General features: G+C 43.9%; 1 protein-coding gene across 1 annotated transcript in view; it reads right to left on the bottom strand.

The window, feature by feature from the left end:
• SUMF1 (sulfatase modifying factor 1) overlaps positions 1-16,409 on the bottom strand; it is a 102,442-nt gene that overhangs the window by 16,913 nt on the left and 69,120 nt on the right. Inside the window, exon 11 of the mRNA XM_038771739.1 lies at positions 2,463-2,522. Within this exon, the coding sequence (XP_038627667.1) occupies positions 2,463-2,522 (60 nt within the window). The remainder of the gene's footprint in view (positions 1-2,462; positions 2,523-16,409) is intronic.

Here is a 16,409-nt window from a genome sequence, read left to right as displayed (position 1 = left end):
TGGTGATCTATTTACAAGTTGCTGTTGCTTTCACCTTGGGAGAACCCATTTTCTTCTGCTTGCCAATCATTTGGTGGCATTAGGACCTGGTTTTCCAGAGGCAAGAAAAGATGACAGTTGGCAATTAGGGTTCCCTGAAAGAACATGAGTCCTGGAAATGTTCTGCAATTTTGGGAACAGTCATTAAAATGGAGGGCCATCCGCTTTTCATAAAATTCTGGCACCCCACCAAGAGAGACTAAGTCCATTTTCTAAAACTGTTCGTAAGCCTAAGAGTATATGACCAAAATCATGCTTTTGGGCAGAAGAATGTGGAGTGTCATCTGGGACATTGTCCTCCTTTTCATTTAATAATAATAATAATGAATAATTTTGGGATTTGTTAAGCGCTATGTGCCAGTCACTGTACTAAAACTACACTGACATCCCTCCCCTGATTCATTATTTTTAGAGCAGCAGCGTGGCCTAGTGGAAAGAGCCTGGGTTCTAATCCCGCCTCTGCCATTTGCCTGCTGTGTGACTTTGGGCAAGTCACTTAACTACTATGTGCCTCAGTTCCCTCATCTGAACAATGAGGATTCAATACCTGATCTTCCTCCTACTTGTAATGTAAGCTCCCATGATGGACGTGACGATCTTGTATCTACCCCAGCGCTTAGTACAGTGCTTGGCACACAATAAACACTTAACAAATACCACAATTATTATCATTATTATTATTACTTCCCAGGTCCTATTCGGGTTATATACAGAAAACACCCAACATACATGCATTCCACGAACTTCTACTAAAACTCCTAGCGTCAAATTCCCCAATTTAACCCCAAACTCTTGGACCTAAACACAGACCAAATAAAATTCCCCTTATCCAATGTCCAACTTATCCAACTTTCTCCGGTTTATCTTTCCCCTCCCTATCGTCTATTATCAAGCCTTTTAATTCTGTGACTAAAATCTCTCTCTGATCAGCCACCGAGCCCACTGCACTGATTATAAGTGGCTCGATGGCAGAGACATGCCCATCTTTTAACCTACCTGTATGCTCCCAAGCGCCTAGTACAGTGCTCTACAGTAAGTGCTCAAGTGATGCTTTTGGTGGTGATAATGATCAAGCAGTCAATGGTATTTATTGAGTGCTTACTATGTGCAGAGCCCCGTCCTAAGCGCTTGGGAGAGTATAACACAACAGACTTACGAGAGACAGCTACAACTGCTGACGGAACTCTTGAGAACCAGGCCGGACTGAGCAAAACCCTGCTTTAGCAAATATCTGCAAAGACTCTGAAATCCTCTCAATGAAAAAGCCACCGAAAGCCATTTGGGATGGGGAAACCAAGAAGAGATTTCGGGAGATTGGCCCTTTAAACCCAAATGCACACAGCTTTTTCTTTGACAGGCTATTAAAGCTGCTTCCAAAAATGCTACATACGAAGCACAAATTTACCATGTGAATCCTAACTGGCCTAATCGAGAACATCTTGGGCATTAAACCTTTACAAAGCACCAGAAGAAAAAAAAAAGAATCAGCTCATCACTAGAGTCCTATGTGCAGAGTCCAGTAAAGAAGACCTCAGTCAGTCAATGGTATTTATTGAGCGCTTACTGTGTGCAGAGCACTGTACTAAGTGCCTGGCAGAGTACAATATAACAGACACATTCTCTGCCCAGTAGAAAAAAGCACCGACAGCTTTCATCATATGATAGAAAATATCCGTATTTTTTTTTCTTATAAGTAATAAATCCCCATTACTTAGAGGTTTCAAGGACAACAGCGTTCCGTTTTCACCATCACGCTACAGTGGGGAGGAGAGAGGGATGAAGGGAAGCCAACCCGCTCCTTCTTTCCTTTTACAGCTCCATGCTTTTCACCTCTTGCCACCCACTTGATGGGTGTAGGTCAGAGTTAGAGATGGTGGAAAAATCTAAACTTCTCCATTTCTAAGTAACAGACACATTCGCAGGATGGCACAATGGATAGAGCACAGGCCCGGGAGTCAGAAGATCATGGGTTCTAATCCCGGCTCCGCCACTTGTCTGCTGTGTGACCCTGGGCAAGTCACTTCATGTCTCTGTGCCTCAGTTCCCTCATCTGTAAAATGGGGTTTGAGACTGTGAGCCCCACGAGGGACAGGGACTGTGTCCAACCCAATTTGCTTGTATCCACCCTGGCGCTTTAGTACAGTGCCTAGCACATAGCAAGCACTTAACAAATACCACAATTATGATTAATCAATCAATCAATCAATCGTATTTATTGAGCGCTTACTGTGTGCAGAGCACTGTACTAAGCGCTTGGGAAGTACAAGTTGGCAACATATAGAGACAGTCCCTACCCAACAGTGGGCTCACAGTCTAGAAGGTGGGCTCACAGTCTAGAAGCCTGGTACATAGCAGCGCTTAACAAATACCATTATTATTACTATTATTATTAATAAACCTGACATTTCATGAGGTGACTTTACCTTATGGCACATGTACGATCCACCTTTCTTCACTCGATCACTCCCCGAAGATGGACCTGCCTGTGGAGGAAAAGGCAACACATTTAATCCGGAGAGCAAAATTACCCATCATGATGAAACAGAGGGTTTGGAGATTATTGGCTAAAAAGAGAAGTGAAGAAGCACAAAACAGATGAGTGAAGCTATAATTTACATGAGGGGCATGGAAAATAAACACACCATCCTTCAGTGAAGGGAGAGCAGAGAGCAATCATTCCAACTCCATTACTATCAATCGACGCTATTTCCTGAGAACAGTGCTTTGCGCATAGTAAGCACTTAATAAATGCCATTGTTATTATTATTATTATTACCGTATGCAGCGCATTGTACTTAGTCTGGTGAAAAGTACAATAAGTGACAGGGACCTTGCCCTTGAGGAACTTAGAGTCTCAAGGATGGGGGAAGAGGGTGAAAAACACAAGCCGTCCACAAACCCTGTGGCCACTGATAGCCAGAGTATACAAGAATATACTGGTAAGACTAAATGTTCCTCCAAGGCAGCTGACAGGACAACTGCTGGAAACCTTTAATTGCAATGTGATAAAAATGAGGAAGGATTTTTAACATGGCAAGGACAATGCTCTCTCTGCGCCTTTCCACTCTCCGCACGCACGCATAGCCTTTTAAGTACCAATAAACTCCAACCTGGACTAGATACACCTAGGTATTTAAAGGGGTTCTTCAAATACTACAAGAATCGTTTGACAATATGGCAACAGAATCTTATGTTTTCTTGTACTTTGCTACCTCCAAATTGAAGCAGTTTGGATTCACACCAACTGATTTTCCCCTTTGAAAGTCATCCATTGTCTGGAGACAGTTGCATTTAGTCCAAAGAGCAAGGCTCACAGAGGCAGGCACGGATTTATGTGTTACACTAGAACAGGGGAAAAAATAAACTGCCCAATTTTATTTAAGTATATTCTCTTCTGAACATTCCTCACCCTCTTAGGTATTTTCACACGCCAAACCAGAACCTAGTCTTCATTCCACTTCGGCCCATCTATATTTCCTGCTCTCCTCAAATAGCCGATTAATACAACTGTTATTCCCGGGAGTCATCTTATTCAAAACGTTTAGCTGGATTGTAGGCTCAAGGTCTCTCAAATCTCAATCCCCCTTTACCTTTTTGCCCCCAAGCAAATGTACTTTAAGTTTTCTGGGTGACTGTTTTCCCATCTGCAAAAGAGCTAAGACTAAAAGATGCATAGGGACAAACCCCTTTCTACGAGACGCAGCGGGACACAGTGGAAAGAGCACGGGCTTCGGAGTCAGAGGATGTGGGTTCTAATTCCGCCTCCGCCACTTGTCTGCTGTGTGAACTGGGGCAAGTCACTTAACTTCTCTGTGCCTCAGTTACCTCGTCTGTAAAATGGGGACTAAAAATGTGAGACCCACATGGCACAACCTGATTACCCTGTATCTACCGCAGCACTTAGAACAGTGCTTGGCAGATAGTAAGCGCTTAACAAATACTATAATTACTATTATTATATCCTACAATGTTTCAGGTGGGCAGGGTGGTTTTTCACCTTTAAAAATTTCTTACCTGAGAGATCACTGCATCTTAATTTATACTGGCTGAAGCACAGGGGAACAGAAGCAGCGTGGCTTAGTGGCTAGAGCATGGGCTTGGGAGTCAGAAGGACCTGGGTTCTAATCCCAGCTCTGCCACATGTCTGCTGTGTGACCCAATCAAACCCCGAGTGAGCTTCTGAGCAAGAGCGAGTTAAGCCCTTAGGAAAGAACAGCGACTGTAGCAGCTATTTGCTAAACCGTCCGCTTCGGGTTGGAGAGAGTTATTGCCGGTTTACTGATTATTTCAAAAAAGTCTCCTGACTGCCACCAAATTTGCACTAGTTTGCAAATTTTGCATGGTGGAGTAGTAGTAATAGTACTTATTAAGCACTTACTGTGTGCAGAGCACTATAGTAAGTGCCAGGAAAGACTATACAGGTAGAAATTTAGACCCAGTCCCTCTATCCGTGTTTATTAATGTCACACTCTCCACGTTCTAGTCACCATTGCATACTCCCAAGCTAAAAGCACCACAAGCCAGGAAGCGGCATTCCTCCGTGACAACCAAACCAAAGGAAATACAGAAATTAATATTTCTTGTAGGTTCCTTGCTCAATTTCATCCACTCTGCACAGTCAGGTTTATTACCTTGTCACTCTTTCCCATATCCTTGGGAAGATGCAGGAATTGACAGGTAGAAGATCACAAAAGCTAATGACCTATTATTTTATTCGGACTTTCAGGTGGCGGCACCGGGAAATTTAAAAAAAAAACAAAACTTTTCCTAATGTAAGCCAGAGGTGCAGATATAGTCAATAAATGGAATATTTATTATATGCCAACCTGCACTTGATGCTGTGTACCATAGCCCACTGTTGGGTAGGGACTGTCTCTATATGTTGCCAATTTGTACTTCCCAAGCGCTTAGTACAGTGCTCTGCACACAGTAAGCGCTCAATAAATACGACTGATGATATCAAATAAATTAAAAAGACAGCACCTCTAGCAGCATCAAGCTTACAATAATTATGGAATTTGTTAAATGCTTACTATGTGTCAAGGACTGTTCTAAGCGCTGGGGTAGATAGGAGTTAATCAGGCTGGACCAGACACTATTCTCGCTTCACATGGGACTCACAGTCTAAGTAGGAGGAAGAGCAGTATTGAATCCTCATTTTACAGATGAAGAAACTGAGGTCTATAGAAGTTAAATAACTTGTGCAAGGTCACACAGAGGCAAGTGGCAGAGGTAATAATAATAAATAACAATTATAGCACCTGTGAAGCGCTTATTATGTGCCAAGCACTTTCTGGATTATATACAAGTCAGTCAGGTTGGACACAGTCCCTGCCCCATATGGGGCTCATAGTCTCAATCCCCATTTTACAGATCAGGTAACTGAGGCCCAGAGAAGTGAAGTGATTGGCCCAAGGTCACACAGCAGACAGGTGGCAGAGCCCGGACTAGAACCCAGGCCAGCGCTCTATCCACCAGATCCTCTAACTCCGAGGCCCGTGCTCTCTCCGCATAATGATTATTACTGTTATTATTATTAAAAGAAAAACAAAAACCTTTGTACGCACTCTTCAAATATACAGGAGGGGAAGCATGGCAACTCGCGGGTCACCTGTTGGGTTGTCTATGACTCGGATCGGCCTTCAGCTAGCAGGTAAGCAGTAGGAGAGAGACAGAGATGAGGTTTCTCCTCTCTGGCCTCTGCTGACAGCTTGGCTTCTTCTTCTTTTTCGACTGCAGGTGCCATTGCAGATCTCCAGGAGGTTGGGGGCGTGGGGGCAATGAAAGTAGGAAATCACATGCCGACGGCTCTCCATGCCAGCCCTCCAATTTAGAGAAGGAAGGAAGAGCAAAATGGGGATTGAACACCTGTTCCCCTTCTTACTTAGACTGGGAGCCCCATGTGGGACAGGGACTGTATCCTGCCTATCCTGTACCTACCCAGCACACAGAACAGTGCTTAATAATAATAATAATCGTGGTATTTGTTGAGCGCTTACCATGTGCCAGGCACTGTACTAGGCGCCGGGGTCGATACGAGCAAATCGGGTTGACCCAATCCCTGTCCCACATGGGGCTCACCGGCTCAATCCCCATTTTCCAGATGAGGTAACTGAGTGACGGGGAAGCGAAGGCCCGAGGTCACACAGCAGCGCTTAACAAATATCATCATCATCACCAATCGTATTTATTGAGCGCTTACTATGTGCAGAGCACTGTACTAAGCACTTGGGAAGTACAAATTGGCAACATATAGAGACAGTCCCTACCCAACAGTGGGCTCACAGTCTAAAAGGGGGAGACAGAGAACAAAACCAAACATACTAACAAAATAAAATAAATAGAATAGATATGTACAAGTAAAATAAATAGAGTAATAAGTATGTACAAACATATATATGTTTAACAAATATGATAAAAAGGAGAGGTAAGCTCGTTGTGAGCAGGGAATGTGTCTACCAGCCCTGTTGTGTTGTGCTCTGCCAGGCGTTTAGTACAGTGCTCTCTGCACAAAGTAAATGCTCGATCAATACCACTCATGAAGATGATGAGGCTGTCCCCACTGGCTAGGTGTAATGATGGGAAAACACCTTTTGCTCTTTTTCTCTGGTTACAGTAGCACTGCTGTTAGTCGATCATTCAATCGCATTTACTGAGCGCTTACTGGGTGCAGAGCACTGTACTAAGCACTTGGGAGTGTACAACACAGCAATATAACAGACACATTCCTTGCCCACGACAAGCTTATAGTCCACAGGGAACACAGCTCGGAATATCAGGAGATCTGTGTTTTAGCCCCAGCTATGCCCTCTGTGGGGAAGCTTTCGGCCCGAAGAACCCCCGAGGGATGCTCCTTGACCAGAGGCTACCAAGGCAACTGCCTTCTGGGTGATGGCTATGGCACAGCATTGGCTCTCTACTACAACTCATTTCAACTGTAAATGAGTCCTGCGTGCTCAGAAGCAGCATGGTATAGTGCTGTGAGTCATGAGTTCTAATTCCAGCTCCACCACTTGTCTGCTGCGTGACCTTGGGCAAGTCACTTCACTTCTCTGTACCTGAGTTACCTCATCTGTAAAATGGGAATTGAGACTGTGAGCCCCACATGGGAGAGGGACTGGGTCCACCCAATTTGCTTGTATCCACCCCAGTGCTTAGTACAGTGCCTGGCACTTATATACCATAATGATTATTACTGTTACTATTATTAAAAGAAAAACAAAAACCTTTGTATGCACTTGGCGATGTACTGTTCACCTTTCCACCTACCTAATAATAATAATAATGATGATGGTTAAGCGCTTACTATGTGCCAATCACTGTTCTAAGCGCTGGGGTAGATACAAGGTAATCAGGTTGTCCCACATGGGGCTCACAGTCTTAATCCCCATTTTACAGATGAGGGAACTGAGGGACAGAGAAGTTAAGTGACTTGCCCAAAGTCACATAGCAGACAAGTGGGAGAGCTGGGATTAGAACCCACGACCGCTGACTCCCAAACCCCTGCTCTTTCCACTAAGCCATGTTACTTGTTCACTGCACTCCGGAAACTACCAGCAGAGATGAGAGTGCATGCGTGGCACTCTGCATAAACCACTGGTGCTGTTACCAATTGCTCCATACGGGTTTTTGTTTCTGTCTAGAAACCACACCTCTCCCAAGATTTGAAGTTGGAATTCTAGTTATCTGTCACGTAGCTGAGTCTTCATTAACGGAACGCCTTGGCAAGTCACACTCTTCTCACACCCCACCCCACCCCCATATTCTCTCTCCCCTGCCTCCCATGGCATCTTAATTGGATAATACTACCCTGCCCTACAGGCTGCATTAAAGGGGACCATTTACCAGCTCATAAATTATAATGCAGGCTTTCCAAAACACCCCCCCCCCCCATTTTAAATTATATTTACTTTCAGAAGTTTCTCTAAAGCAAACTAAAAACACCTGCTACAAAACTAGATTTCCAGGGAAAGAGAGGTCGCTCAGCCCCTACTCCCCACACAGAGACATCATTAAATCCATATTCTCCCTACTCAAGTTCAATATCAAATATTCGCGAACTGTCTGCATACTGTAGCAGAAATCAACTAAGTCACTTCAGCAAACTGAGAGGGACTCTACATGAAGATATTTCTACCCTGGTGGAACGGTGAAGCTGAATATATTCTTCGATCTGCTCCAATTGTGTTTTAAAGCTGAGCAGACTTTTACAAATAAGGCAATTTATTCCTTGCACTCCACATAAAGATTTACATTAGTCTGCAATGCTTTCTGAGAAACTGAAAAATTACATAAGTAAAAAATGAATTATTTTTTGTTCGTTTTTAGTGGTATTTGTTAAGCGCTTACTGTGTGACAGGCACTGCACGAAGCTCTGGGATAGATATAAGAGAATCAGGTTGGACAGAGTCCGTATTACACACAGGGCTCACAGTCTTCATCCCCATCTTACAGATGGGGTAACTGAAGCACAGAGAAGTGACTTGCCCAAGGTCACAGAGCAGACAAATGGTGGAGCCAGGAGAATCTACATAACTTCTCTGTGCCTCAATTACCTCAACTGTACAATGGCAATTACCTGTTCTTCCTCCCTCTTAGACTGTGGTCCCTGTGGGACAGGGATCTGTGTCTGATCCAATTGTATTATATCTACCCTGGCACTTAGAAGAGTGCTTGGCACATAGTAAATGCTTAACAAATACCACCATTATTATTCTTATTCAGTGCATTTGATCAAAAATCCACACAAAATCCCAGATCATGGGAAAGCTTAAATCCTTCCTACATACCATTGCTAAAAACAACCAAATCCAGCAATGAGGCTTCAACATTACTAAGTGCAAGAGTTAACAGACACCCTGGGAAACAAGTTCTGCAGGTCTGTGTCCTTTCTTCAATAAAGAAGCAAACCTAAAGCAATCAATCATATTTATTGACCACTTACTGTGTGCAGGGTACAGTACTAAACGCTTGAAAGAGTACAATATAACAGACCCCTTCCCTGTCCACAAGTGAACCATAGAATGGCAAGTTTACCTTGCTAATCAGTCGATGTTTTTTTTTTGAGAGAAGCAGCATGAATCAGTGGAAAGAGCACGGGCTTGGGAATCAGAGGTCATGGGTTCTAATCCTGGCTCTGCTGCTTGTCAACTGTGTGACTTTGGGCAAGTCACTTAACTTCTCTGTGCCTCAGTTACCTCATCTGTAAAATGGGAATTAAGACTGGGAGCCCCACGTGAGACAACCTGATCATCTATCTTCCCAAGCGCTTAGAACAGTGCTTTGCACGTAGTAAGCGCTTAACAAATGCCATCATTATTATTATTATCATTGAGTGCTTACTGTGTGCAGACCACTGTACTAGGTGCTTGGGAAAGTACAATTCCCTTCCTTCCCTGAGCCCCTTCCTTCCTCTCCCCCTCGTCCCCCTCTCCATCCCCCCATCTTACCTCCTTCCCTTCCCCACAGCACCTGTATATATGTATATATTTTTGTACATATTTATTACTCTATTTATTCATTTATTTTACTTGTACATATCTATTCTATTTATTTTATTTTGTTAGCATGTTTGGTTTTGTTCTCTGTCTCCCCCTTTTAGACTGTGAGCCCACTGTTGGGTAGGGACTGTCTCTATGTTGCCAACTTGTACTTCCCAAGCGCTTAGTACAGTGCTCTGCACACAGTAAGCGCTCAATAAATACAATCGATTGATTGATTGATTGATACAATCCAATAGAGTTGGCAGACACGTTCTCTGCCCCCAAGGAGCTCACAGTCTACAGGGAGAGGCAGACATTTAAATCCATTACAGATGTGGGAAATGGCAGAGTGTACGCTTATGGACATAAGTGCCGTGGGGCTGAGAGTGGGGTGAATATCAAATGCATAGGTGACCCGGAGGAAAATGAGGGCTTAGTCAGGAAAGGCCTCTTCAAAGAATTGTGATTTTAGGAGGGCTTTGAAGGTGGGGAGAGAGGTGGTATGTCGGCTACGAAGGGGGAGGGAGTTCCAGGCCAGTGGGAGGATGTGGGCAAGGGGTTAGCGGTGAGAAAGATGAGATCGAGGCACAGAGAGTCAATTGGCATCAGAGTGAAGTGTTCAGGATGGGCCATAGTAGGAGATCAGCAAAACAAGGGAGGAGTGAGAGAGTTGATTGACTACCTCTTATTAGTCTAATCACTAAGCCTCATTCTCATCTCTCCTACCTCTGACCAAGGCTCATCCCCTCCCTCCTGCCTGGAACTCCCTCCCACTTCCCATCAGTCAGACCACAGCTCTCCCCATCTTCAAAGCCCTTCGGAGAAGGCATCTCCTTCAGGAGGCCTTCATGGATTAATTTCTAAACAATCAATGGTATTTACTGAGCGCTTTCTGTGGCCAGAGCACTAAACTTAGAGCTTGGAAGAGTATCGTAATGTAGACGAGATCCCTGCCCACGAGGAACTTACGATCTAATGGGGAAGACACCAAAAAAATTAAATGACATGCAATGGCTAGCGAGTGGAAGGCAATCTGCTACAAGTCAAAACTCCCCTGTGCTGGGAAGCAGCGGCACGGGAGAGAGTCGAGGGCGGAGAGTCTAGTTTACTGTGCGGAAGGGGGGCGACGGTAATCCGCTTCTGGATTTTGACCAAGAAAACTCTACGGATATACTACCGAAACGATTGCAGATGGAAGGTGGGGCGTTCTGGGAGAGATACGTCCATGGCGTCGCTATGGGGCGGAGATGACTGGACAGCTAAAGACAAGACGAGACAAGGGAAGCAACCGAGTATAGGGATATGTATGTAAGTGCTATGGGAGGGGACAGGGGTGAGGTTTAGGAGTGGATGTCTCACTCTCAACTGCCACTTCAGCACCACCTCAATTCTCTCCATTCCAACTCTCCCCCAGTGACCCAGCACGGACCATCCCACACCCCGACTCTCCCCTCTCCATTCTGACTCTCCCCACGTGACCCAGCATGGGAAGCAGCGTGGCTTAGTGGGATGAGCATGCGCTTGGGAGTCAGAGGTCATGGGTTCTAATCGCAGCTCCGCCACTTCTCTGCTGTGTGACCTTGGGGAAGTCACTTGACTTCTCTGTGCCTCAGTTCCCTCACCTGTAAAATGGGGATTAAGACTTTGAGCCCCACATGGGACAACCTGATTACTTCGTATCTATCCCAGCACTTAGAACAGTGCTTGGCACATAGTAAGTGCTTAACAAATACCATCATTATTATTATATCGTTGTACCTACCCCATTACTAATTTACATATCCACTCCTTCATACTTGTTGATTATTTTAACGCCCATCTCTTCTGTTAGATTGAAAACCCAAGGAGGGCAGAGATCGTTGTGGGTAGGGAATGTGTGTATCGACTCTATTATATTGTACTCTCCCAGTTACTTAGTACAGTGCTTTGCACACAATAAGCACTCAATAAATACGACTGATTGATTGGATCGTGTCTACTAACTCTACTGAACTCCCCCAAGCACCTAGAACAGTGCTTTGCATACAGTATTGACTGACAAAATATATTTCCAGAGTTCATTTGATTTAGTTACAGCAAGCAATTACTGCTATTAAAGCTGAAATCCTATTTTCCTTTCCCTTAGGTCTAGGCCCAATTACAATGAAGAATCTAGTTTCAAAAGTAACGATGTATATTTTTGAGCGTTAAACAAAGAGTTTAGCCTCTCTGAAAGGATTAACCATTATGTCACTATAAATTATTTTTAAACTGATCCATTACATTTTAAAGCATTATTCCCTTAGGATACAATTAGTGCAATGAAGTGCTAAAGAAGAGATAAGCAGAAATAAGCAACTACTTACATGCCCAATGTGAGTTATCTAGTTTTAGTCTATATTTATTTTTAAAAATTCACCCAATTTACATTCTCCTGATATTTTTTCATTAAGACCAAGATAATCCCCTACAAGGCTGGAAAGTCTGAAAGCAAAAAACAATGAATTTACACTATATTTAGGATCACTCAAGTTTTCCCCAAAATATTTATTTGTACTCTGTGCTGGAGATGCTGAATGGACCACACAAGTCATTGTCACCTCCAAACACAACTCCCCTGGACTAAAAAACTACAATATTTTAGAAATCCACTATCACTGAAGTGCCTCACAACCTGCAAATAAGCCTACCTCCCATAACGTGCATTCTCAGGAGGAGGGTAAACCACACAAAGTTCCTATCTAAACTTTCGACCTGTCAGTTTGTGTGGATTCTCACAAGCAGGGGCCCAGTAGCCTGAAATTCAGGATAAAAGCTATTCTTCCCTCTCCTATGTAGCATTTTATGCTAAAAGAGCACGCTTGTCAAAATAATGCCAGCAGAGCCATCATAAAAACAGACAGAAAAGGGCATCTGTGGGACACCTATTTCACCCTCATTTTCTTGGCTTTTCTATACTTTGGACAGAACCCCAAAGAGGATATCTTTTTGGCAACTGCATTCGCCTTAAAACGAAAGTAACTATGCAAATGTAAAAACGATTCTTGCCATAAAGTCTAAAACTTCGGTTGTTTGAATGGCTGTCAGGAGACCTGGGTTCTAACCCCAGCTCCATCATGTGCCTGCTGTGTGACTTTGGGCAAAATACTTAATTTTTTTCAATAAAATGGGGATGAAATAGTTGTTCTCCCTTCCTCTTAGACTGTGAGCCCCGTGTGGGGCAGGGGTACTGTTTGATCTGATTATCCTCTATCCCAGTACTTAGCGCACACCGTAAGCACCTAACACCACAGTTATTGTCATTATTATGATTCCTGCCTTTCGAGCCTTCTTCTCCACCAACATCAGCCCCCCATTACAAGTCACAGGCTTGAAAAGTTAGGACAAAAGAGTTAGAAAAAAAACTGCGAGATAAAATGCCCTCTTTTCACTGTCTGTTAACTTAGCTTTGAATATAAACAGAAAAATTTACTACTCCATGCTTTAAAATAAAAGTCATCTGCCCTTCCTCAAGGAAACACAATGGACGAAACATTAGCATATACAGCATTCTCTTCTATTTCCTTGGCAGAACAGCCATTTTATCAGTTGACAGTTAGGAAAATGGGGATTAAGACTGTGAGCCCCACGTGGGACAACCTGATTACCTTCTATCTCCCCCAGCACTTAGAACAGTGCTTGGCACATACGAAGCGCTTAACAAATACCATTATTAGTATTATTTTATTATTGACAGCAGACCCACTCAGTTCTGTCAAAATGAGTGTCTTCAATACACGTTGGTTGGGACGTTGTTCTTCACGTCGAAGATTATTTGACGATCTCTCCCAAGTGCTTAGTACAGTGCTCTGCACACAGTAAGCGCTCAATATGTTTGATTGAAGATGGCACCGCCAATGTTAACTCTGCATCCATGAGTAAGAGTGTTTTACAGAGAGAACCATTTGCACATTTGAATACCTTGTCCATGAAAATCCAGTAGCGCATCTTTTCTGGCCCCTTACTAGTCAGGTAAGGATGGCTCAGACATCAGGGATTTAAATGGGAAATAGTGTAACCTCCACCGGCGGGACAGGCACTTGAGATGTTTTTACTGTTAGTCTGGTAGAAAGACTACCGTAGCAATCGGGAGATCGTGGTTCTAGTCAGTATCCTGCCCGGTGGGGCTAAGCCATCGTGATGGAAGTTTCTGACTGAAGGACCACCTAGGGAGTCCCAAGAGGTGGACAGGCCCAGTAAGAAGCTCAAAAAAAAAAAATTCCTGGCTAACGTGAGTGAAGGTCACAGCCACTATCAAGGGAACTGACTGTCGAGGACATAACACAGTGGCAGACATGATCCCTGTCCATAAGGAGCTTACAATTTGGGGGCATCAGGGCTGAGGCTCATGAACTGTTCCCATGCTGATGCTGTATCAATACCAGTGATAATCAATCAATCAATCAATCGTATTTATTGAGCGCTTACTATGTGCACAGCACTGTACTAAGCACTTGGGAAGTACAAATTGGCAACACATAGAGACAGTCCCTACCCAACAGTGGGCTCACAGTCTAAAAGGGGGAGACAGAGAACAGAACCAAACATACCAACAAAATAAAATAAATAGGATAGAAATGTACAAGTAAAATAAATAAATAAATAAATAAATAAATAAATAGAGTAATAAATATGTACAACCATATATACATATATACAGGTGCTGTGGGGAAGGGAAGGAGGTAAGATGGGGGGATGGAGAGGGGGACGAGGGGGAGAGGAAGGAAGGGGCTCAGTCTGGGAAGGCCTCCTGGAGGAGGTGAGCTCTCAGCAGGGCACTGAGTCATCCACACACTGATCCCCCTTTGCCTAGGGAAAAATTTGCAAGATGGCTGGTCGGGAGAATGGGCACAGTCTAACTCCTAATGTCAAGAGCCGCGGCAGCAAACACTGTTGTTTGTTCCCTCAACCGTTTAGTAAGCCATCTATAAACATGGTCCTCCAATCGGCTTAATAAGAGTTGTTCATTTTATTTTAAGCTTTAAAAACCCATGGCTAGAGCTTGATGCAGCGTCAAAAGAAACAGTTGTGTGCTCAAGCAGGTGGTGGCAGAGTACTACAAAGTGAGTTTTCCTTAACGTGGAGTTCTGCAAAATACAGTCCCCGTGTATAACTCCCCCCTCCTCCATACGTGCCAGACCGCCACTTTCCCCACTTTCAAAGCACACAGTAAGCGCTCGATAAATTTGACTGAATGAATGAAAAGCCTTATTAAGGTCACATCTCCTTCAAGAGGCCTTCTTCGATTAAGCCTTTTTTTCCCCCAGCTCCCTCTCCCTTCTGTGTCATTATGCACTTGGATCTGCCAACTCTGGGCGTTTGATGTTCGCCCCACCCTCAACCCCACATAACTTAACTATGTATCTTTAAATTATATTTTATGAAGTATTTATATCTGCCTCCCCATCTTGATTGTTAGCTCATGGTTAGAGAAGCAGCGTGGCTTAGTGGAAAGAGCACAGGCTTGGGAGTCAGAGGACATGGGTTCTAATCCCATCTCCGCCACTTGTCTGCTGTGTGACCTTAGGCAAGCCACTTAACTTCTCTGTGCCTCAGTTATCTCATCTGTCAAATGGGGATTAACACTGTGAGCCTGATTACCTTGTATCTACTCCGGCACTTAGAACAGTGCTTGGCACATAGTAAGTGCTTAACAAATACCATAATTATTATTATCGTGGGCAAGGAACGTGTCTATCAATCAATCAATCAATCGTATTTATTGAGCGCTTACTATGTGCAGAGCACTGTACTAAGCGCTTGGGAAGTACAAATTGGCAACACATAGAGACAGTCCCTACCCAACAGTGGGCTCACAGTCTAAAAGGGTGTCTACCAACTCTGTTGTATTTATTCAATCATATTTACTGAGCTCTTACTGGGTGCAGAGCACTGTACTAAATGCCTGGAAAGTACAATTCAGGAACAGAGACAATCCTTGCCCACAATGGGCCTACAGTCTAGAAGGGGGGAGAGAGACATCAAAACAAGTAATCAGGCATCAAGAGCATCAATATAAGTAAATAGAATTATAGAGATATACACATCATTAATAAAAATAAATAGCATTGCAAATACGTACATATATGCACACAAGTGCTGTGGGACGGGGGAGGTAGAGCAGAAGGAGCGAGTGGGAGCAATGGGGAGGGGGAGCAGAGGAAAAGGGGGCTTAGTCTGGGAAGGCGTCATGGAGGAGGTGAGTTTTCAGTAGGACTTTGAAGGGGAGAAGTGTGCTAGTTGTATGCTGTGTTGTAGTGTGCTGTGTTGTATTCTCCCAAGCGCTTAGTATAGTGCTCTGCTCATAGCAAGTGCTCAACAAATACCACTGATTGATCATCAATCGTCATCATCAATCGTATTTATTGAGCGCTTACTATGTGCAGAGCCCTGTACTAAGCGCTTGGGAAGTACAAATTGGCAACATATAGAGACAGTCCCTACCCAACAGTGGGCTCACAGTCTAAAAGGGGGAGACAGAGAACAAAACCAAACATACTAACAAAATAAAATAAATAGAATAGATATGTACAAGCAAAATAAATAAATAAATAGAGTAATAAATATGTACAAACACATATACATATATACAGGTGCTGTGGGGAAGGGAAGGAGGTAAGATGGGGGGGATGGAGAGGGGGATGAGGGGGAGAGGAAGGAAGGGGCTCAGTCTGGGAAGGCCTCCTGGAGGAGGTGAGCTCTCAGCAGGGCCTTGAAGGGAGGAAGAGAGCTAGCTTAGCGGATGGGCAGAGGGAGGGCATTCCAGGATCAAATCGGATGCATTTCAGACAACCAACCTATTGTGGCCTGAAAGTCTGACCTACATGTTTAAGGTTGGTCATTAGAGAAGCTGTGTAGCTTAGTGGAAAC

Source organism: Tachyglossus aculeatus, chromosome X1, assembly GCF_015852505.1.
Source record: "Tachyglossus aculeatus isolate mTacAcu1 chromosome X1, mTacAcu1.pri, whole genome shotgun sequence".
Lineage (NCBI taxonomy): Eukaryota > Metazoa > Chordata > Mammalia > Monotremata > Tachyglossidae > Tachyglossus > Tachyglossus aculeatus.
The sequence above is the reverse complement of the archived record's forward strand: the minus strand, read 5'-3'. Positions and strand labels throughout refer to the sequence as shown.